Source organism: Poeciliopsis prolifica, unplaced genomic scaffold (genome assembly GCF_027474105.1).
Source record: "Poeciliopsis prolifica strain line A6 unplaced genomic scaffold, Auburn_PproV2 SCAFFOLD020, whole genome shotgun sequence".
In the NCBI taxonomy this organism is placed as follows: domain Eukaryota; kingdom Metazoa; phylum Chordata; class Actinopteri; order Cyprinodontiformes; family Poeciliidae; genus Poeciliopsis; species Poeciliopsis prolifica.
This window is the reverse complement of record NW_026562395.1, coordinates 47,434-71,637: the sequence shown is the minus strand read 5'-3', so window position 1 is coordinate 71,637 and position 24,204 is coordinate 47,434. Positions and strand designations below refer to the sequence as shown.

The following is a 24,204-nucleotide window of genomic DNA, read 5'->3' as shown; positions in this document are numbered from 1 at the left end:
AATTTTTTTTTTCATTTGTATCATCTCCCTTCTATACTCTAAGGATCGAATTTATGAATTCATGAACGAACCAAAAGGACAAAGATACCAAGCAACAAAAGACACTGAATGCTGTTTTAATGAATGAAATGTTTCTAAATTGAGAGCAGGGCTCCCTCTGCTGGTACAATCGCGAACTTCAATTGAAACATGGATTATTGAGGTTTACCATCGCAGGAAACGTTTCCTAATTCTGTAAAGTTACGACCACAAACAGCATGTTGTGTATTATATTTTGTTGGGAGCTCATGTGACATGGGCTCAAGCTCTTCCTCCCGCCCGTAACAAGAAGCACGCTGGTAAGGTGTGTTGCCAACATGGCTGCTTTTCCGGCCTCTGAATCCGTGAATGTAGTTTGTTGGGTATCATCTGTATGAACCACAACTGAAACAAAATGAAATTTAACATGGTTTCCCCCCCCATGTTAAATTCGAATTGTTTTCTGAAATCCCTTCTACTGGTCACCAGATGGCGCCCTTATACATTGTGCGTTTAATCCAGAACTATTTCACCTTTCTCTTATAAAAATGTCTGCAAAGATTTTCCTTCATTTACAGTAAATCGTGTCTGACCAATCCACGTGTCAGAAAGCGTATAAGCGCAATAACTTAAATCATTTCAAATATATATATATTTTTTCTGCTGAAAGCAAAATTGTCATGGTTTTTATGTGTCTTTATTATTTCTAAGAAACACATTTTTTTTCTCGGTGGGGTAGGGTAGATTTGGGACGATGAGCCCATACCTGTCCGTGGGAGGGGCCCCAGTCGCCGCAGCCCTGTGGAGGGATCAGGTCCCTCTGGTTCCTGCTGCTGCTGATCCCTCTCAGCTGACGTCAGGAGAAATGGCGGAGCAGGACGGCAGCGACACCTCTCCTCCGGAGTCCCAAGGTGAGCTCTAATGCCGAGGCGACTCTTAACTCCCATAAACAATTTTAACTTGCAGACATTCCGTCTGAGTTGTGACGCGGCGCTCCCGGGAGCCCCCCGGTGGGGCCCCCCACAAACCCTCGTTGATTTAAACTCTAATTTATAAACAAACTCGGGTTCCCCACCGGTCGGTCACGGGAATGGGATTATCTGCCAACCAACTCACCCAACCGGTTGCTATTCTTTATTCTTGCTTGACTTTAACTCGAGCTGCTTTTCTCAAGCCTCTTTAGTTGTTCATTTGTCTTTGCTGTTGAGCGACATTGTGAGCTCCTGACAAACACCTGTTGCTGACATTTTGTCAGCTGGTTTCCGTCAGTGCTTCTTCCCTCGATGTGTGACAGGTGGATTAATGGATAAACGCAGGTTTGTTATTCTGGAGACTTGACTTAAAAAAACCCCCAAAAATAACAACCTTTAAATTTGCTTATTGATAAACTTATCACCGTCTGAGAAATGAAATGAAATTGTTCCTTAGACCGGTGTAACTATTTTCTTTTAATATATATTGCAGCAAAAGATTAATCAAAGTGTAATTAATTGCTTGTGTGAGTGAATTTTCGTTTACAGGAAAGAAGTTCTGTTTTAATTACCTGAAAGAAAATAAAAGAGGACCCCTTTGGCCCCCCTTTCTCTTCCAAAAGCCAATCAGCCATCAGTAGCCATCCATATGAATGGCTACTGATGGTTTTCAGGTCTCTGCTGGCTGTTGAAATTAATTTTTGTCTGCTAATTAACAATCACATTAAAGTTAATCCATGGTGTTTTTCATTTTGCTTTCAATGCAAAAATATTGTCAGCAGTCTGGCTGGTTGTCTGTCCCACTCAGACATCTCTTTCCCACACAATTTGTGGAACTTGCAGCAAATATCTGCGCTGCCTTTTGGTTTTAGGTCCACAGCATCCAGATTGCGCTGCTGCACCGTAACGTGAAGATGCGCCGGCACCATTAGGTTGTCCTGCTGCTCTAAATTGGCATCGCTGGAGGATATTTGACATCCATTGTATTACTGTTATTTCCCACCAATTTTCTATGACTGCAGCGCATTAAATAGCAAACAGTTTTCAAATTTAGCCAGATCGCAGCGCATGGCAGACCCAAAAAACATTGCCCTCAGGCAAGGGATGTTTACTGTTTACTTTGGGACAAAATTGCGACAAACCCAATGAATTGATTGACAGGTGCCATCATATCAATTGAACAAGTGTGCACGCCCTACATTCAAAACAGAGGTGAGGAAACACCCCATTTGTCCCCTAACCTCAAAAATGAATCTGGTGCCCCTGATGTAGCCACACCCCTCTCTTAATAGGGATTGAGCAGGTGCTTGTTATTATCTGTTGTTAGTGTACTACCTGCTGTGACTCCATGACTCGGATTTGTCATTGTTCTGTCTTCCGTAGTGTGTCGTGTCATAACGTTTTCTGTTTGGACGGATTTACAAATGAAGATTAGCGTGTCATTTCACAGCATGAATCACTTCCAGTCCATTTCTATTTTCCACTATTAGTGCAGTATTTTGGCAACAAAAATAAACACGTCAAAACTATAAATTGAGAAATATGATAAGTTAAACGAATGAAGGGCAATAAATCAAAGACTTCTTTTTTTTATTTTGCTGTTTGGCTTATATGCTTGCCATTATGATCTTAAGTTTATGTGAAAGTTCAGCTGTTACTTGTATTCCTAACCTTTTATTTACAGACAGTCTTAATGTGTCTGTGAATAAAATGTTTTCAGTCATTACAAATAATGCCCAACCATTTGGTTTCCTGTATGAGGAATACAAGTTTTTAAAAACTTAAGGCTCCTGGTTTACTAAACTTCTCACAACACAGTGGTCACTATGTCTATACATACACAAAATAAAAGTGTCTCTCAATATTTTTGGCTGCAAAGACCCCCATACCCTGGTAGTGATGCTATTGAAACAGACAAAACATGCAGATGGTAGCATCATGCTAATTTAGCAGAACAAGTTATATGTGTTTCTTCTTGTTTTAAAATAAATGAATTGGATTAGTACTAGTTGAATTTGTAAATATGATGAGTCCATGAAGCTGTGGTATTTTTACTCAATCATTGTGCCGTGAAAACGTCAGCTCGATACCCACTGAACTGCAGCAACAACAAGTTTTTACTCTGAATACAACCCCAAAGCCTACGCCCTGATGCTATGAATGTGCATTCAGTGTTGGCTTAAGCATAATTAGTTTTAGTTCTAAAAGTCAATACATTAATGCAAGGGAAGTGTAGTTTCTCCACTATTAATGGCCTCATTTCCGTCCATTAATATGCTTAAGACTTTCTGTGAACCTGAATGATGTTCTGATGAGAAAATTCAAATGGTGTAGAGGAGGTGGCTCCAAAGATAGAATTTAATTTCTGTTTTTTTTCTGTTGTTTTGTCTTTAAGGAATTTTTTGGGTACTATTGGCTTTTATTTGACAGTAATCAGACAGAGAGAGGGCAGAGAGAAGAGCCTCTATATGGAAAAGGGAAATGGTGCATGAGAAAATAATTGGTTTTCACTCTTTGCATCTCTCCATCCTCCCTTTCTTCCTTAAAAACATTCTTCCCTTTTCCTTCCTTATATACTTCCTTCCTGGTGCCTTGCCTACCTGCCTTGTGCCCCAACTCCTTTTCCTTTCTTCAGAATATCTTCTTTTCATCTTATGTTTCTTTTGTTGTCCTACACCTTTTTTGTATCCATCCTTCCCTTCATATGTTTTATTTCATCTTACTTGAGCTCTACCTTCTTTCTTTTCTTCCTTTACTGCCTTTCCTCTTTGCCTTAGTTCTTCTGTTCCCTTCTCCTCCTCATTTTACTCATTCAAGCCCTTCCTTCTTCCTTTCCTTCCTTGTGTCCTAACACTTCCTCCCTTTTGTCCTTTTCTATCCCCTTATTTCATTTTGTTAACCCTCTTTTCTTCCTTGTGTGCTTTCCTCTTTCTTCCATTTAGTCCTTCCTGTCTTTCAGTTTCCAGTTATAACAGATTCACTGTAGGAATGTTAGATATACATTTTTGTTAACTGTAAAATCCCAGCATCAATACATCCACACTCAATAATGAACTTCATTTACCTTTCTTATGTAAAAATCCTATTCGTACTCCTGCCTTATTGCCACACTGAATATGAGTGAGAAGGGCGTGTTGCAGAGCCTATCACATTAAAGTCAGGTGTAGGCTTACAGCACTGCTGTGTCCTGTGGGGACAAAGATCAGATCGCTCGTCCATGATTGTGTTTGTGCAGCACATGCTCTCTGAGGAGATGAGGCTGCAACTATTGGCCTGAATTCCTTCATATTGTTATAACTGGAAAAAGTTCCTTTCAAAGAGATATTAAATGAACAGCTCCAATGACAAACTACTCATTAAGCATTTTGATTTCACAAACGTATAAAGTATTCACGGTCGTTACAACTTTTCACATTTTGCCTCATAAAATATAAATGTTTGTTTTTATATTAAGATTGTATGTGAGTAGCAGCATAATTGTGAAGTAGAAAGAAAAGCAGCCTTTATTCCGTCTTGTTTTGTTTCTTTAAATAATGAATACAAATCTGAAAAAAAAAAATACAAGCAGACTGGGGAACCCAGAGTTAATACTTATTAAAAGTATTTTTGGATTTTTTAAATTTTTTTATTTTTTTATCAGTAGCATCAACAACAGCAACATTTTTATGTATTTTGTTTTAAATTTGCTTGCTCATTTGTTTCTTTGTTTTATGGGTGTGGAGAATATGCCAGAAGTGGTCGGCACTCTTCAGTTTTATGGGAACATAAAAGAACAGGTTGAATATACACACATCAGTCGAGCATAATTTGCTACCAGAAACCGGCCCACATAAAAATAATATGATTTCTCTTTAAGTGGAGACAGTGGGTGGAGCCATAAACCATGTGCTCTCTGGACTCCTGCCAAAGCAATGGCTCCAGTACTGCATTATTCTTCGAGTAGCATCAGCAAACTGTGCTTCTTTTCTCTGACGTCCACCTGTCAAACTCCTACTTTTGCACTGTGTCACTGGTCCATGTGCGGCTGTTGTCAGGGAAACCCATTACGTTGTGCTGGCTCACCTTCCACTACTGGAGCTGCACTGAATATTTTATCGACTCTCCCAACTCTTTTTATTCTCCCCATCCCTGTGTGCGCATATCTTCGTACAGTAGAAGGATTTGCTATGTGATGTAATTCTCCTGGCAGATTTGCAGATGAGATCTAGTGGGGGGACTATAAAGACGGGAGGTGGCGGTGTATGTGGAGACAGCAGATGCAGCATCCTCCTGAGGAGTGCTGGAGTCACTTGTGCGGTTCTTGTAGACCTCTGCGGAACCAGTCTTGTGGATTAAGTCTTCTTTTCTAAGCCACACCACCAGAGCTCATCCTCATCCTCACGCTCTCTGCTCGCTGGTCCTCTGAGCTGCTCTGTTTGTTCCTTTCTCTGCATTGCACTGGGTTTATTCTTGACTCATCATTTTTTGCCGTTCTTTGGCTGTCCTCAAAATTATTTTTGTATCATCTGAAAACCTTTTTAGATTTAAAGTAGCTTGTTTCACATGGTTGTGGGTATTTATCTGTTAGACACCTACATCTTTCTGAAGAAGAGCATTGTTAGGGGTGACCCTGACCTCCAAAGTCCTCTGGAACAGCTCCCTATCTCCTTTGGGTGGGATGGGATGGGCAGGGCTCGGGTGAGTTAGCCTGGGGGCTCGACGGTTGCAACAGGGCAGGCGATGCCGGATAGGGAAGCAAGAGGAGGTGGAGGAAGTGGATCACCCAGAGACAAGAGGAAGCTGAGGAAGAGAGGCAGCCGGCTGACGATTCAACCACTCTTTACCATCACTGAGGAAGAGGAGGTACAGAGACGGAGGGAGGCTGGCAGGAAAAAGAAACGAGGTATGAAGGAAAGTCAACTGATGGGTGTCCAATGTGGCCGTGCAAGTTTGAGTGTGCATTAATGTATCTAAATTAAGAGCATTATCTGGGACAAAGAGTTTATAATTGAATTGAGGAAACTTTGAGCATTCTCCAGAGAGTCAGAGCTGCAGATGCTCTGAAAATGTGACATACCAAAAGATTTGCGCACTTCTTTTTTTCTTTTTACTGTATGGCTCATATATTTATACTCAAAAGTAAAATATCTTGCTGTACTTTGCTTTATGGGGTTTGGATTAGCCTGCCCTTTGCAGACACCATTGGTGCACAGGGTCTGTGATGATGGACACTTTTGTTTGTGCAAGAAAGAAAATGAGCTGAGCCTGCAAGATTAGGTCAAGACAAGGACAGCAGAGATGAGAGCGGAGGTGCAGTGTGCTTTCTCCGTGTATGTGATGGTAATGCGTTTGTAAGCAAAGAGGTCTGTCAACACCCCCCAACATATGACTGCAGTCGCAGCAGTAAGAAATGTGCAGTGCTGGACATTCTCTTAAAATTGGGAGGTCTTCAAAAGTTAAGTATTTTGGGGCGATACCTTTTAGGAAGAGGCTGGAATTACAGCTTTTACCTGTTTACGGTCACAAAATACCGTAACTGACAATAGTAGTGGCCGAGAATTAATGCATCTCCCTGAACATGACATTACCACTGTCAAACATGGTGGTTGCAGAATTATTCCATAGGGAGGCCTTTTTTTAATAGCACAAGTTATAAGATGAACTGAACTAAATGCATATCAACATTGGAAGAAAAACCTGTTAGAGACTGCAACTGGTGCTGTCACTCCATCAGACTGAGTCTCAATCTATAGCCAGAGCAACAATGGCAAATTTTAGATCTTAACAAATTTGAGTGTTGAGGTGCCCAGACCTACATTTGGTTAAAAATGTACAGCAAAATCTGTTCTTTTGCTTGTTTTTCACTGACTCCATCCTTTGATTGAACTGATCTATTTTGCAACTAAAATGGGGAAAGGTTTCAGCAGATGTCTTTCCCTGTTACAACTACCGACTTTGTTTTCCCAATAAAATACACTGTAGTTTGAGGGTGAAACATGACAGAAAATTTGTAAAAACACAGTTAAAACTATTTTTAATACATACTCTATGTTTAAATGGAAAGAACTGCTGAAAGTTTTGATTTATTGTATTTTGACTGTTTAACTTGCTTTGCAAGTATTTTCACAGAAAATTATCAGATGAAGTAATATCACCTTTAACTTGAGTCACAAACTTTGTGGACAATTCAAAAGTATGATAAGGTAGCCTTTGAGAAATCTCTGGCAAACGTAAGATGGCAAACTTTCAGTCTGATTTTTGTTTTTGCATAAAATGAGCGAGGTCATTTTATGCAAAAATGACCTCGTTTGTGAGAGCCTTCTTACTTTTCAGCTGAACTTTGTATGCAAGACAATGCAGCTCGGAGCACAAAATTATAAAAACGTCTGTTGTTGCACCTTTCGTCCAGAACCGAATGCCCATTCCAGAGCTATAAAGGAATACTCTCAACCCTGCCCCCTTTGCCACTCCGGTGTTTGGAGGTTACAGTTTGGCTTAGCATTAGCAGCAGCTAATCCTCTCAGGCTGCAAGGAAGGAAGGAGCTGCACACTGTGCCTGCCTGTTACCCACTGGCCTGGACGGCAGAGCATTAATCGCCAACTCTGACCATTTAATCTGACTGCCGATGAATGCAGATAGACTGGGGGTGGGGAGGGTGTGCAGACAGACAGACAACGAGCGTAGGAGGCGGGAGGGCCAGATTAAACAGTCACACTCTCACTTATATCTCACATATTCATACAAAGCGCATAAACACACACACACATGCACACACAGACAAAAGGATGGGGACTGGCGAGTCAACAGCGGTGACACCGACTGACCTCGCTCGCTTTCTAAATCTAATGTAGAAAAACTGGAATGGAGGAGTTTTCCTTTTGGTTTCTACCTGGACTGTGGACTTTGTATTTGAGCTCAGATTCTGCTGGGAAGAATGTTTTCAGGAAGTAGGAACCTTGCTGCCAACCTGTGATTGATCTAACCGAAGTGGACAGACCAGGCAGGGTCAGAGGTCCCACATTTGGATTAATACATCTGACATTATGAACAACTCAGGTAAAACCCTGTGCTTTGACCAACTGGAGGACCTGTATTCAATACAATTGTATTGTATTTTGATTAATCAATAGATGACGATAGGAACTGTGGAAAAGAGGAATGAAAGGGCATAAGATTGGGTTTTATTATGGTAAGAAGTTAAAGTAGGCACTTTGACCGTATCTTTCACTGGGCATTCTGCTTTTAGCTCTCCAAAATCTCATTACCATCTGGAGATTTTTGTACTATATTCTGTGAAAAAAATCTTGTGTCTCCAAAAATTGAACTCTTCATGAAATTAACAAATCTTCTATATGTACATGAATGCTGTCGGGCTAAAGTCATGCGCAATTTTAATTATTTTCAACTGATTTTCATCACTGAAACCACAGACAGATATGAAGGGTGATAAATACAGTTAATTTTCACGAGAAAATAAAAGTAAAATTGGAGATGCAAAGCAAAAATATCCTTTTCACCACTTAAATTGTCAGTTTAAATACAAACCACAATCATCCAGTTTCTGAGAAGCCATCCCTTTTGATGCTTTGTAATGTAGTTCACTACTTAACTCAGATAGTTGAATGTTTTAAAAAAAGAAAAATGTTGAAAGCCTCAGAGCAGCATTGACAAGTGGACCTGGTTACAGGACGTCTCTACTGGGAGAAGGTCCAATTACACTGTATAGCAGGTTTAATGTATTTGCGAATGGTGTTAAACAAGCAAGCAAATACACTTTGGGCTATCTGAGGTTTGTTGACTCAGTGATCTCTGAAACAGATGCTTGCGTGATCCTCAGAAAGGACACGGCTATGCTGAAAGTATAGCAGATCAGTGGAGAGCTTATTGTGACTGATTGTTTTTAAAATATGCTATTTGTACCAACAGTTTGATGTTATTATTGTTATTATTATTAATCACTTATTTGTTATAAGGTATCCATCACTTGGTTTTTGGTTATCCAAGGTCAGGTTGCAGAGATAATGGCTCTCTCTTGCCAGCTAGTCTGGCATCAAATACTCAAGCGCTTTTGGTTATTGGGTTTTTACTACATGGATTTCATAAATTTCAGGTGAACGTTCAAGTTTGAAGCAGAAATTTAAGGCAATGTTTGGATTGATGTTTAAGTGTTTCATTTTAATGGATAATATTGCTTCAACTTATGGGGATAAATTCAAAAATGATATTGCTCAATGTTGCAATAATAATAGTATTGTCATTCCATATGTTTTCCATGTATAAAACATGTGGAAAAATAAAAGTACAGAAAAAATTTATTTCTACACTCTAGTTTCTGTCTCTCTGTCTGAAATGGCCATTGATTTGTCCATCTGATCTTTTTTTGCAGACTTTGTGTTTAAAGCTTAATTTTGCAGTAAATTCACTTAATTTACTGCAAATTTACAATTTACAATTTTTATATAAAAATTGTATTAAGAACTTAAGTATGTAAAAGTGTAAAATTTTCTCAGGAATACATCGTGGAGACTGTATGATTGTTTCTGTATCTCCTCTTTTTTTCTTTCTGTTCAATAATCAGTTTAAGAACTTTAACCAGTTGGTAACAAAATTAACATTTGGAGCAGCAGATTATTTCAACTGGCTAAAATATGTGGTGTTGGTGCATAATAGTTGAATTAATGGGAGGAGTAGGATGTCGCATAAAAATCCTACACTGAGTTAGTAGGATTTGTAACTCATTAAATATGTATTTAGCTCAATATAGTCTCATGTTTTAAGCAAGTGCTTGTTCACATATATTTGATTACCTCTGCGTAGCTTTTTTGGATGATGCACACAGCTTCCGAACTTAGCTTTGTCCATTTGTTTTAACAACAGCTGAGAGGGGCATAAAGCACCTCCTGTTCTGAATGCTGCACTCCAAATACAGTTTATTTAAGCTTTCACTTCTTGGTGAATCCATTCGCACAAACTCCACTGTATTTGGTGATAGTGTTTTCCAATCACTTTGAGACACTCTCAACTTGCTTTTTGTCTTCAAAGCTGACCCTTGGCAAATATAATTTCAGAGCTTTGATTTCTAACCTTAATACGTAACACTATTCAAAATCCAGTCTGAAAAACATGCTGCTACTTTTCATCTCGTAAACACTGCCACCCTTCTAGGTTTAGGGGCCTAGCGAAGAATGTGTACAAACGAACAAAAATTAGCACAGTATATGATGCATGAAAACAGAGGAAGCTGCTTGTCTTGGTTTACTGCAAAGCTAAGGGAAGTAGCCTAACTATTATGATAAGTAATTGTGGACTTTAACAATGACAACACTCAGCTCTTTCATACTGCAGTCTAGTGTGTTGAATTATATTTGAATTCTGCTGGCCAAGAATAAAGTGGCTATTCCTCACATCTATTCAGGAGAAGGTTAAAGTAAGGATGCACCAATCAGGTGGTCAGAGGCCAGAACTGTTTCCCTTTAAGGGCACACAATAAAAATCAACTACTATACATCTTACCAATATATGCTTTGATGGATCGTTTAAGATAACGCAGATTCAAAATTATGACATCTATCAAAAAAACCTGTAGCATAAATTTCCGTTTGATGTTTTAGGATCAGAATAGGTAGCTCAAACCTCAAAGGAAACTAGACATTGTCAATAAGAAAGGACCCAATCAGTTAGTTCAGACAAGACTAATGTTTTTCCCTCTCTTAAGTTACTCTACTTAACAGACAGGTTTTTGGACATGTAAGGATTTCTCTTAACTCTCTAGATATACATTTCACAAATTTCTCACTAGGAGAAGGCCTTTTTGGACAGACTCTAAAATGAGATCAACAGGTTTTATCTTATCTGATTTTGACCTTTCCTGGATAAGTTGAGGGAATAAAGAGCCGGGGAAAGTTGGCTATGAGGGAACAGATTTGAATGGGACATTGAACGAGGTTTATTCAAAGCTTCCGGAATCAAAACAAATTGCCAGTTGTGGTGGAGTACTGCCCCCACCCCCTTCTTGATGTTCTTGATGACCTCAGAAAAGCAAATATATATTCTCTTGCACATTTTTTTTAGATCATGCCAAGCTCATAATGAGGGGCTTCTAGACAAATATCAAGTTAAATATTGAGCTGCGGGAAATGATCCTTTCCTTTCTGAACCGATCTTTTATTTGAGGAAAGTGATTTTCAGGTACGAACAAAGTCCTGGTGCTGCCTTTCTTGTTGTAATAATAGTCGCTATGACCACATGTACCTGAGGCAATGCAGACCTGTGAATGCTTGTGTACACACCTCTGCAGCTGCCCCATACATGGTAACATACAATACTCAGTCAACTATGACTGATGTCTTTTCTCGACTCTTTTGTAAATTCGTGTAAAACTCCAATCCTGGGTGGAGTCAGCAGGGTTGACTCCACCCTGCCGAGCCTTTCTGGGTGGAGTCAGCGACATCAGATGCTTGAAAGTACACAAGAAATTGAGAATCAGGATTTTTAAATAGACTCTTTGTCTAACTTTAGACACTGGTGAAAGCAGATATAAAATTTGTACTTTGCTCCTCTTGTGGGTAATTACTAGACAAGCTGTGGCGTTGCTGAAAAGATAGGAAGCCCACATGAGTGTTGAAGTGTATTATTTTAGTTGGGCTTGGAGGAATTGAATGAATTGTGACATTTGCCTCTTCCACACAAATTTCAGTTTTATTATTCAAGTTATATTTTTACATAACTCTGTTTTGTCTTCTTAATTTACTAATGGCACTAATGTTACAACTCAAAGGGTTGTTTTAATGCTTTTATTTATAATGTGTTTTAGCACATTTTAAATAAAGCTTTGTGTCCAAATGGCTAAAATTAAGAGCTAAGTCACCCAGGAGCCAATAGAACCAACAATCAATAGCTCAGCTCTATGAGGAGTGAACACTGGTTATAACAAAAAACATGAATATTGAATAATGTTTTGTTTTGTTTTTTCTGTCAGGAGACCGCAACCATGTAACAGAAACCACAGGCACACTTTTAGTCTGCTTTTATTCACACAGTTCATAAGATGTGCTTGTTTTTACAAATCTTAGATTATTGCTGCAAGCATGTTCCAGACATAAACACACCTCTCTTTTGTTTGGACCTTTGGACTATAAAGCAGCTACCGTATGGCTTAGGTGTATTAGAATACATCATGCATGGAGTTTTCATGCTTTCATGTAAACTCCATGCAGAAATACCCCAAGTGGGAATTTGAATGCAGGACCTTTCCTCTTTTTATTTTTCAAAAGCTTTCAAAAGTATGCATACCTCATGATGCATTATTTTTTTCATTCTGTGATATACATTAACAATTGGAATTGGTAGATCAGACCTTTGTGAAAATTTGAAATTGTCCAGGAAAAACTAAGTACATCTCTGTTTAAGAGAGACATTTTATCGAGATTTTGATCTTGGTATTCAGGATTATGACATACAAGTCTCTACCGTTGTACTATAATAATTCACAACTCATGAAATCTGACTAAAGATTATCAATCATTCCTATTAGTGATTAGTTAAGCAATTACATTTGGACAAGTCCATTACCATGACAGTAAAATCACTGAAATGAGCTTTGAATTCTGACGTGTCAATACGACATAAAACTTTTATGCCTGTGGATGATTTTTAATTTTTCCATGTTGGACCAATTAATCTCCACTTGTTTTTATGGTCCTAGTTTTTTTGTTTGTTTGTTTTCCATCTCTGTCTCTTTGCTCAGTGTTTGATGCCAATCTGTTTTTCTTCTCAGCATCTTACTCCCAGTATAGGTCTGAGGATGGTCGAGGATCTTCAGCCTCTGGGCAGACCTACTCCCCCGCTGGGACACCTATACCCCCTCCCATTCCTAATCGGACCACCAGCAAAAACACAAGTAATTATGCTGCTACCAAAACAGGTAATTCATTTAGAATAAATTCATTTTACTGAAAAACACAAAACAAATAAAAAAAAAACTGCTCATTTCTCTTGGCAGTTTTACCCTTCGAAAGGGAAGACTTGCTAATAGTACTACTAAACTGTTCTGCAGACTCGTTGCTCTTTAACAAGATTGATGAGAGACAGAGGCTGGCCCGTGAGCGCAGGGAGGAGCAGGAAAAACAGAACGGTGAGCACTCTTTATCTTCATGTGTTTGAAAGACATTCAGAAGGAAATTTATGTCTTAAGGCACCTTAAAGTGAATCTGTGGCTGTTCTTCTTTATTCTCTCCTGACATTTTGTGGCTGAACTTGGTTGGCAGCTGTGAAGTGCCGGTTTCCCTGGATATTACATAAAATCCAGGTGAACCTAGGCACCCAGTTGCCATGGATTCTACCTTACATAATACGGCAGTCCATCAGGCAGGTCTTATTAAGGCTGAAAAGTCAAAAGCTGTTTGTTACACATGCTGGACATGTTTTACATAAGTCAAAGATCTGGCTTCATATAAGGATTTACTTTGTGCTGGAAGTTACAGCATTCTCACAGGAAGTGCAGTTTACCCTTCTCCTTGTTGATATGTGCATGTATGTGTGTGAATTTAATTATGCAAGTCAAATTCCATCTTGTCTGTGCGTACGTGCATGCAGCTGCCAAGGAAGCCCAGTGGCAGGCGCGCGAGGAGAGAGCGAGGCAGCACTATGAGAAACAGTTGGAGGAGAGGAAGAAAAAACTGGAAGAGCAGCGGATAAAAGAGGAGAAAAGAAGGGCCGCTGTGGAGGAGAAGCGAAGGCAAAAGCAAGAGGAGGACCGGGTACACATCTGTTTGGTTTTTGTATGCTTGACAAGCCTCATCTGAGAGTAAGAAAAGAAATAAGAGTGACAACCATTATGGAGGCCTCATAAGTTATAAAAAACTGCAATGTCATAAATATTTTTTGACATCAAATCTGATCTGTTTGGATAAAATAAGTTCAACAAATGATATACTTTCATCCATTAATTGTGTACACTTGCTTGACCTTGTAGGATTATAGTGAGGAAATCAGATACGGTTAGAAAGAAAATCTCTGAAAGTTGTCCTGGATAAGTTTTCTGGAATTTAGCAAATATAAATAATTTTGGTTATTCTAACTGACCTAAAACAAGACAAGTATGAGAAAGAATATGTTCGTACCTTTTTATTTGGTGTATTTAATCTTCTGATTTCAACTGTACAGACTGGGTTTCAAGTTTTTTTATGTTTCAACAATGCTCCACATACATGTTGATGCTGAAATTTAAACTGTAGCATTTTATACTGAGGCTTTTATGACTCATACTCACCCTGGTTAAATTACACTAAATTTCATCTCTAATTGAAGTGATAACTTTGAGGTACTTTTTCCTTATTTTTTGCATTGCTCCTTTTGCATTGCATCTCCCATTTCTATTTGTCTGAGATACAAGTGTTATTTAGACGATTTGCCTCCTAATTTATTTGGTATATCTCATGCAGCCATAAAACTAGTGTAAAAAAACACTTTCTTCACTACCACAGAGACTGAAGAGATTATATTGTGCTTGTTCAAAGCCTAAGAAGTTGCCACATTGAGGATTTTCTCTTTGTTGTTCTGACTGAAGGTGCGTCATGAGGCAGTGATACGCCGCACGCTGGAGCGGAGCCAGAAAACCAGGCCAAAGCAAAACCGCTGGTCCTGGGGAGGAGCACTGCACACCAACACTCCAAGCATACCAACTGGTACTGAAGCACAATCATACCCGCAAAGGCCCTGTACAAACACATCAAGTCTGCCACAGAAATCACACATTTTTCCAGCCGCCTCAGCTTGTCAGAATTGTTCTATTATGTTTATTTTTGCACTTTTCAGGTTCGCTGCCTTCTGTTGTTACTGCTTACTCACACCCTTCTCCACCTTCCCTGTCTTTCTCTCTTTCATTCTCATGTTCAACTTCTCTCTGACTCATTTCCTGCTCTATATCTCGTCTTTGCTCTTTCTTGGTTCAGGTTTTGTGGAGTCTGCTTTCCTCTGTCCACTCGACCTTGCTGGACTGGAGCACATGCAAAGTGCTTTCAGTTTCTACCGCAGATACGGATTGACGTCCCACTGTGAATATTATAGCTCTGTGTCAGTTAGCTGGCTAGTTTTAGAGCACTAGTATACTACATGTGTTCATTAGTACACATGTAAACCAATGTGGGCGACATCGTTAGTATTTGGTTAGCAGTGCACCACGTTACCCAAAGTCGTATCGCAAAGACACAATATTTCCATTTAGCACTAATTCATTTATTTTTTAGGAGTTGGTAGTTTTCCAGTTCTAACCTTAATTCATAAATGTATAGAAACGTAAAGCCTGCTGGGTCAAGTCTCAATTCCTTTTGGTTGCTATCATTAATTAATTGTTCTCATTTTGATTCTAGATGCTGACAGAAGGTCGGTGTCCACCGTGAATTTATCCAAACACACAGATAACATCATTACCAAGCGCCTCTCCTCCTCGTCTGCCACACTGCTGCACTCACCAGACAGAGGTAATGAAAATTATGACATGCATATGTCACCTCCTTATATCTTTGTTTCCTTTTTATTTATTATTTAAATGCTTTCACACTTGTTGTTGTTGGGATGTTCCATATGACTTTTAGCTGAGAGTTGGATTGTGCTAAATCTTTGTTGTGAAAGTTAATAGAATATTTGGCTTGCTGTTAGTGTACAGAAATTATGATGGGAATTGGAATTTATTGAGTTATTTTTTTAGTGATATATGGTGGAGCTTTGTATGGATGAAAGACCAAAACATGTAAAAATGTATTTGTTTTCCCAGTTATACGTTGTTTACAGTAACATACTTTTTGAACAGGTTGGGGAATATTGATCATATTGTCGAACTCTCAGTGGTGTTTCTTAAACTGTTTATTGTTTTTGAAGTATTTTTTTCTTGTGCAAAGTTTCAAACATCATGTTTCCTTTGATGTTTATATGTTACTGACAGGCTTACAGATGAGAACAGCTTCCACCCCTGTAATAAGCAAAGCTCAGTCCAAACCCCGCCTACATCAGGGGAAGACCATGCACACAAAAACACAGGTTTCACTAAGGGCACTTTTGACTGCTTGTGTTATAATGCATAGAGCAGATAAGATCATGGGCTGAAAACTGCGAATGAAAGTAAAAAAAAAAGATAGTTCTTTTAAATTTAACCGATGGATGTCTGCAATCTGATTGCAGATTACGCTTAAATTACAACTCACTACAGTTCACTGTATTGTGAATGAGCACATGCTTACACTGGAGTATTTAATCACTAGATTTGGGCTCCAATGTAACCCCTTTCTATAATCCTCTGTAGGATAATCCTTTTTTTATGTGTGTTTTTTTATGGGAATGCTGTATATGCATCATGGCTAAAAAAATGCCATATTTTATATTATTATGTTAATTCCGCCTGCTATTTCCATTTAAAACCTTCATCAATACCTCAGTTGCTATACCAAAAAAAAAGAAAACAATAAATGGCCATATTTAAAAATTATGTATGTACTATAAATTGTTTAACAATACTATGCATTGAGCATTCATTCCTTCAGTTTTCAGCTTATTATCTTTTACCTGCATACTTAAGAAAAGTATTTACCCCATTACATTACTTCATTTTTGCATATTTTATAGAACTAAAAATTTTTATATCAATCAAAGATAAACTGAGCAAATGTAGAAAGCATTTTTTATGTGGTAATTCATTTATTAAGGACAAAAGTTAGCAAAACCAGCCTGCCTGACATATAGAGTCAAAAAATTACTTAAATATACAACTGGTCAATAAAATGCAAGTGACATGTTGTGCCTCATTCTAAATAAATGTAAAGATTGATGCACCTTTATATCTATCAGTCTAAAAAGGGAATAATAGTAAAAGCCAAGAGGTGGCCAGACGTCCAAAATTGTTCCTAGAGCACATCATTGGTTTATCTTTGAGATCATAAAAGAAATTTAAAAATTTGCTAGCCCATCTTTCTTCAGTTTGAGAAAATGACCATGACTTGCCAAGACGAAAGAAATTAGGCAAAAATAGAATCTTTGGAGAAGGTGAAAACCAATTATGGCCAAATAACTCAAAGTAACTAACTTCCCAAAGACCTTTTTGGAAAAATAATCCAAAGCCTATTTTTCATATCAGCAAGTCCAGTGTTAAGATTTTGAAGTGGCTTAGATACACTTCAGATTTAATCCTGTTGAGATACTGCGGCAAGATGTTAAACAAGTTCTTACAACTCTGCAAACAGTGGTTCAAAATTTATTACCAACACTCAATTTTTGCCTCCAAGGTGGGCAGAGCCATTATAGCAGTCAATTTCTTTTTCACATAGGGACAGATTGGTTTGTACAGACTTTTTTTCCCGAAAATTTAAGTTCTATTCAGGTGTTCACACTAAGTACACATTTGTTTTATTTTTTCCTTAATAAATGGAATCATGTTCTAAAAACTGAATTTTCCCTATACTCAGGTTATCTTTGTCTGACGTTGAAATGTGCTTGATCTATTGAAGTGTGCCAAAACAATGAAAACCAAAAGGACTCTGGGGTGAAAGTACTTTTCCAGAGCATTGAATAAGGTCCAAGCCAGCCCTGCCACACTGCATGTTTTGCCTGATGTTAAAGTGGATAAAAGGATTATCATGGACATCATTTATACATGTGTTCCCAGTGAGCAATTGAGGAGTTATGATCAGATATTTAAACTGCTTGTATAAAATCCTGGGAAGTCTGGTTTTGTAATTCGATGTTGCATTATGATATTTTATGCTGCAGCCTTCTGTTATCTCTCCCCTGCCCTCATCTTGCTTTTGTGTGCTGTTCACTTCAAGGAGTTGCTTCCTCTGATAATTACCAGTTTAATGCATGCAATGGGGTGTCCATGGTTTAAACTTGACTTCTGTTCACCTTTCACTTTGGATAAGTAAAGGGAAGATGTGCTGGGCCTGCGAATGGTTTATAATCTGCTTTGACTGCTTGGGCTGATAAGTGGGTAGATAATAGTTTTAGCTGTTATCAAAGCTCAGGTGTTACATGCGTCTGTATTCAGGACTCCGCCGGCTCCCGCTGACGCCATGGGAGAGCAGCATGGTGAACCGTCTACAGCAGCCAACGCACTCATACCTGGCCCGGAGTCGTAGTGCCATGAGCTTGTCTGGAGAACAGTCAGGTAACACACAGTCCAGTCCATGGTTCTTTCACTCTGGGGCGTTTGGTTATCCTAAATTTGATGAAAGACTTTTTGCATTCACCTGTACAGTAGAAATAAGTGATAATATTTCAACAGAGTCTCTTGACCTCGAGGGCTTTCATTGTTAATAAGATTTGAGTGGACTTAAAGCATTACACTGTCCCAAACTGCCTTTACCAGCCTGTATCAGGCACCCGAAGCTCACTGTTGGTCACCACACACGCACACACACCCACACGTAAACAAACACACACACACGTAAACAAACACATGCACTGAAGCAGACCGCAAGATCCTGGTGTCTAAGCTGGTTAGGAAGTATTTACCCATTGACCGCGTTGGCTGCTCCTCCCGTCTCCATAGCAAAACGTTTGCAAAGTTACTGTGTGAACTTTGTACAACTTTGCATTGTAGTTTTACAATAATTGTATGCTATTTTTAATGTGTTCTTTTTTCATGTTGAAAACTACAAATTTCATAGAGTTATAAAATAAAATGAAGCTCCATCAAAGTTTGCAGACCGTGATTCTAAACCTGGGTTCACCAAAGAGCTTGACAATAGTGACTTGACTCAACAGACTATCGGACTTCATATGTGGGTAGTTTTCTCAGAAGCCTTGCATTTCAGAACAGAACAAGCTCTAAAAGGATTGTGCATTGGCCACCAAGCAGTCACCATGGATGTTGGTTGTTTACCAGAAAATATATCCAATATATCCAGTAGCGAGATCAATTAGAAAGGTGCATTCATAAGAGTGCGCATATAACTACTATGTGCTCTGGGTTCTAAATATGCATTTGGTAAAGTTCCTTGTTTTGTTAGAAAGGAGATACTAAGGAAAATATGTTGGGAAGTGATGGGATAAAGTGTTCACCTATGTTCACCTGCAGACTTAAACAAAGTTCTTTCTGTCTATTTTTCACGTTGCTCTTTGGCCTGAAATTAGACACAATGTGTAAATGTGCACTTTAGCTTTTTCTTCATGTTGTAGTTTGTGCATAGGTTCTAAGTTTTGTGTTGTGTGTAATGTGTAATACTGCCTAGCTTGTCCTGATTGAATAATAAACTAAATATGTTTCCCTCTTTGGGGTGTTTCTTGTGTTAGGTGATGTCTGTATACATGTTGTGCTTCTACTAATCTGTAGCACTAACAGCTTCTTTCTCTTCTGCTTCCTTACTACCAAACATCACCTTTTCATTCCTTTTACCCTATGTTTGACCTCCCTAAATGCATGGCTTTATTCATACCATTCACCTAACTTCCTTTACATGTTCACCTTTACTTCTGAACTTTATTTTTATGTGCCTTTTCGCCAAATCTTTCCTGGTGTCCCACAAATTCCCACACTGTTCCGAATCATACCTCCAAAACACTCCAAACCTCCCCTTCCACCTTGTGCATCATCACTGTAGCCATGCCTGTGTGTCCTCGCTCAGTTTCCTGCCACCCCATGGGCGCCATGTCATTCAAGACCCTGCAGGCCCAAGTGCTCCCTCACTGTCGCAGCCAGGACAGGAACCTGAGCAGAGAGAAAACGTTGCCGGCCTCCTCCACCGCTCGTAGGAGGACCACAGGAACTATGCAGGTATGGAAGGAATATTTCCTAGCACAAATGTTTTCCAAACAGACACAGATTTCTTCCTTTTCTCACCTCTCCATTTAGATGGATAGATTCATTTTATTTGTGGGTATGAGAGTTAGGAGGTTGGATAAATATCTATGTCACAGACCTCAATTTTATATTTGTGTAAAACTTGAAAACCATGTGTCATTTCCTTCTGCCTCACAATGATTGTCTACTTTGTTTTTGTGTTAGTTTTCATTTGGTATGTAACGACCCCAAACTTTTTATTTCATGCTGTGTAAGACGTAATTACTTTATCATGGTATTGTACCAATTTGCTTAGATACAGAGGGAACATGAAGCAAACAAAGAAGTGTATGTTAATATTTTTTATCATTGCATCTTTAAAAATTTGTATAAGCATAAGGAGCGTGACGGCATCAGGAAGTCTTGGAGCAACCTGTCCCTTCCATTGGCTCCTGTTCTGACGTTACCTCCCAATAAGTCCACCATTTCTTCAGGCAAAAAGTCCAACAAAGCAACACCACCCTCTGCTGGCAGGTAGATGAATCTATTGTTCTCTCCAAAACAAATATGAAGCTTGAATAATAAATAACAAAATTTATTGAGCAAAATAACTTTATTCAATAAAGCTTGAATAAATTTCTTATTTTGACCTTAGCTTCTAATATCATTTTTATTCTCGTTTGCTCACAGACCTCCACAAAAGACACTGGGACGTCCCCCAACTCCCAAGCTACTTAAATCTCCAGTTTCAGATGATCCCGGAAACCTTCGTCCTGTCAGGATCACACCTGAGCACTCTCAACCCTCAACGCCAACAGCAGCTCCAAAGGAAGAAGAGGAAGAAGCGAAGATTTTCAGTCCTCCCCAACCCAGACCTCAGCCACTGGGAGAGAACAATCCCCGAGTGAGGCACCAGCTGAAGTCAACGGTCAGTCATAAAGAAGTAAATCATGCTGGAAGGATGTATTTGTTTCAACAATTCTTTTATGATGTTTTCTAGAGACTATAAGCAGTCCTCCAACTCAGAAACCGTCAGCTGGTACCACAGATCCAGAGGAGGCCAGTCGGATCCTAGCCGAAAAACGGCGACTGGCCCGGGAGCAGAGGGAGAGAGAGGAGGAGGAACGGAGGCAACAAGAGGAGCAGGCGAGGTACGGAGGCCCTTTGAGGACATCTGTTGGTGTCACAGATGCTGCAGGTTGACTTGCGTTGATGTAATTTGTTTCTCTCCGCTCAGATTAGCAAAGGAGGAGATGGCTCGTCGTAAAGCGGAAGAGCGAGCAAAGAGAGAAGAGGAGGCCCAGCGTCTGGCAGAGGAGAGGAGAAGGCATGAGGAGGAGGAGAGAAAGGCTGAGGAAGAGAGACTTCAGAGGGAGAGAGAAGAAGCAGAGAGACTTCAGAAACAGGTCAAAGGACACAGCAATCTTTTCTTTTTTGTTTTGGTTCCATGATTATCAGTACTTGTGTGAAAACACAACATTTAGTTTATCAAAAAGTATATATTACTTATGGTCAATTAAGAATATATTTTACACAGAAATGTTATGTCATGACCAACATAGTAATTGGAAAACCATCATTTTTCCTAAAACATTAAATGTCACAATTGCAAGAAAAAATAAAAAAAGACACAAGTGAGGAGAGAACAGCTTTAATCTTCAATAATATTATCATCTGAGTATTTTCCATTAATGTTCTTATTGCATGATTTTCTATTATTATTCTGGTTCAGTGAGATTTGCCTGTTGGTGCTGAATTTAGCTGAGCTCTGTCTCAATGCTTGTCTCTGTGATTGGATCAGAAAGAGGAGGAGGAGTCTCGATTGAGGGAGGAGGCAGAGCGACTGAGGCAGGAGAGGGAGAAGCACTTTCAGAAGGAAGAAGCAGAACGATTGGAGAGAAAAAAGGTGATGTCTTCAAACACTAATAAATAGTCCATCCAAAAATCACCTATGTTTTTGAATTAAATTATCTCCTTTACTTCCTGCAGCGTCTTGAGGAGATCATGAAGAGAACCAGACGCTCAGACACATCAGATAAGGTAAAAGCACATATTGGTTAAAAAGCGAAAACGCACCTAAGACACCTTTCAAAATGTTTATTGTCATTTCCCTCATCTTCAGAAAGTCAGGACCGGAAACAGCGCAGGTAACAGGAAACACCTCTCCTCCCAAAAATACCTCTCCTCTGTTGTTCGACTGAAGGATGCTACTGATAGCTACTGTTCTTGTTCCATCAGTGAGCTCTGGTTCTCCTGCAGCACCTGCAGCCACCGTGCCTCAGACAAACAGCAACGGTCACCAACCTGACCTCAGCCCACAACCCAGCACCACTCCTCTGAGCCGCCCTGACCAGCGGTAGCGTACCGCTTCACTTCTATCCTGTTTATTACAGCGCTGATGGCAACATTTAAAATTTGTTGGGTTTTTTTTACTTCCACTCTTGTTTTGACAGGGAGAACGGGGAGTTCGAAGAGGTGATCTCGCTGCCTTCACATTCCAGGTTGTCTCCTCCCGAAGGAGAGGAGCAGCAGGAGACGGAGGAAGAGGAGAGTAAGGTTTCTGTCGTAGCCTTCATGGAGAACGGTCTTCTAAAGCCTCTGAGTGCAGTTGAAGATATATCAGCCCATCAGGGACCAGGTCAATACGACTTATTATACCACCTTCAGTTGGACATGTGTCATGTAACGTGTACACTCAACCTTACAATAGAAATATACGGATGTTGGTGCTTGTGAATAATTTCTAGCAGACACGTTTGACAAAAATTACATCAGTATTTACATATTTTTCCTACACAAATGTTGCATTCATCCAATATAACTGTAAATGGTATTAGATTATGTTGTCTGGTACAAAGTGTGTAAAACTATTAATATTCAAGATAACATATGTGAAAACAGATGACAAAATTGGACTGGAAATGTATTGTACAGGACTGTTTGATTGTAGATGTGTGTGTATAGGAAACACTTGTTCTTTCAGAAAAAGATTTACTTTATTCTTTCATATTTTTAGGTTAGTGAGTTATACTGCATTTATTTATTTGCTCTTATTCCTTTGCCTTTTCTTTTTTGAAATTCAGATGTAGCCTGACGCCGCTTTGGAACGCTTTGGACTCCACAGCCACGAAGACAGGAGAAGCGCTCGGAAGGAGGCAGAGAATCATGGAGCTATGAAGACTGAACCAAAGGAGAGATTAGCAACACCGTATTTATACTCTCTTTCTCCTGTGGACAAAAACGCCATTGCCATGTCCCAAAACCAGTGTCTCCAAAGAACTCCAAAAAAAAAAAAAAGACATCCTTTCCAAGAGAAGTGTCTTTTCCTTTAGGAAACTCAGGCAAAGAGCTAATTTTCTCCGTGACAGTTGGTCATATCTTCTTGTTCCCGAACAGTTCTCTAACGCCCCAAAATCACAATACAACTTCAACTCCTGAGATTGAGTGAAAACCTTTTCAGTCTCCAACCATGATACTTGAAGCATTTTCGTTGAAGATGTTCTTTAACCTAATTTTCAGCGTCTGCAATGTGAAAGAAAAATAAGGCTCTGATGCAGTTTTCGTGTAGCTTCAGCAGTTTTGGTTGAATTGGTACAAAAGTGATGGCGTGATGGAACTAAGTTTTATAGAGACTATCTGGAAATGTCACATAATGCAATGTATTCTATCGACAGAGCCAGGATGATTGAGTATTACAAACTTTAGTTTTAAGTAATTATTAAAAGAAGATTGTTTTATTTAGGCAACAGAGAAATGGGGCATAAACTTCTAATTTCTGTTTAGCTTCATTTAATTGCTGTACAGATATAATGTGATTCTTCTAGTTGCCTGCGTCCTTTTTTTTCTCCAGAAATTTACTTTGGGTTGAAGCCATTTTTTATAGTTAAAACTCAGTCAAAGCTGTATCCTACAACTTGCCCCAGAGTACTGGAAGAGTTTTACTTTTTCTTTTTCTGGGCTGTTAGAAGCTGAATTTTGTTTGGCCTAAGACAGCTAAAAATGACTTGAAATAATTTACAGCTGATCAAACAAATGAATAATTTTGTGAATTGATGCTGCTAAGTGTGAAGTTGGTTGCCTTGCTGCGTAGGGCGACATTGTTTCTACTCTGAGTTGAAGGTGAATCTGCATTCCTGAGTTCTGGCATTTGCAGCCAAACTCTCCCATGTCTTCCTTTTGATGCAAACATCTGAAGCCAGATTAAATGCTCTGACCCCACTGTTAGCAGCTTCTCATACATTTTTCACTCAGCTAGTTGTGACTATACGTTTGTAAATATCAGCAAGTGGAAATTTTCTGAAAGACCATAAAAATTTGAAAGCAAACAAATCCTTTAAGGACCGTGGATGGGAAGAAATTTTTGAACCATTGTATTACTGAAGTGTAAAATTATTACATCTCTATTTGTTGGAAAATTAAACATTTTGGAACCGATTAAATATTCACTCTGGTTACCTTGGACAGACTTT

The 24,204-nt window shown here is 39.1% G+C and overlaps 1 protein-coding gene across 1 annotated transcript; it reads left to right on the top strand.

Annotated features, from left to right (window-relative positions):
• Positions 1 to 5,708: 5,708 nt before the first annotated feature.
• Positions 5,709 to 24,194, top strand: LOC129368935 (ensconsin-like). Its single transcript, XM_055044112.1, is given in 22 exon segments — positions 5,709 to 5,871; positions 12,746 to 12,892; positions 13,025 to 13,102; positions 13,564 to 13,727; positions 14,537 to 14,654; positions 14,922 to 15,023; positions 15,339 to 15,449; positions 15,911 to 15,985; positions 15,988 to 16,005; positions 18,002 to 18,121; positions 19,557 to 19,729; positions 20,130 to 20,269; positions 20,426 to 20,631; positions 20,634 to 20,663; positions 20,736 to 20,886; positions 20,973 to 21,141; positions 21,537 to 21,641; positions 21,725 to 21,775; positions 21,858 to 21,882; positions 21,974 to 22,091; positions 22,189 to 22,373; positions 22,819 to 24,194. Coding segments are annotated over 22 exon segments (2,460 nt in total). The 3' UTR covers positions 22,830 to 24,194.
• The last annotated feature ends 10 nt before the right edge of the window (positions 24,195 to 24,204 follow it).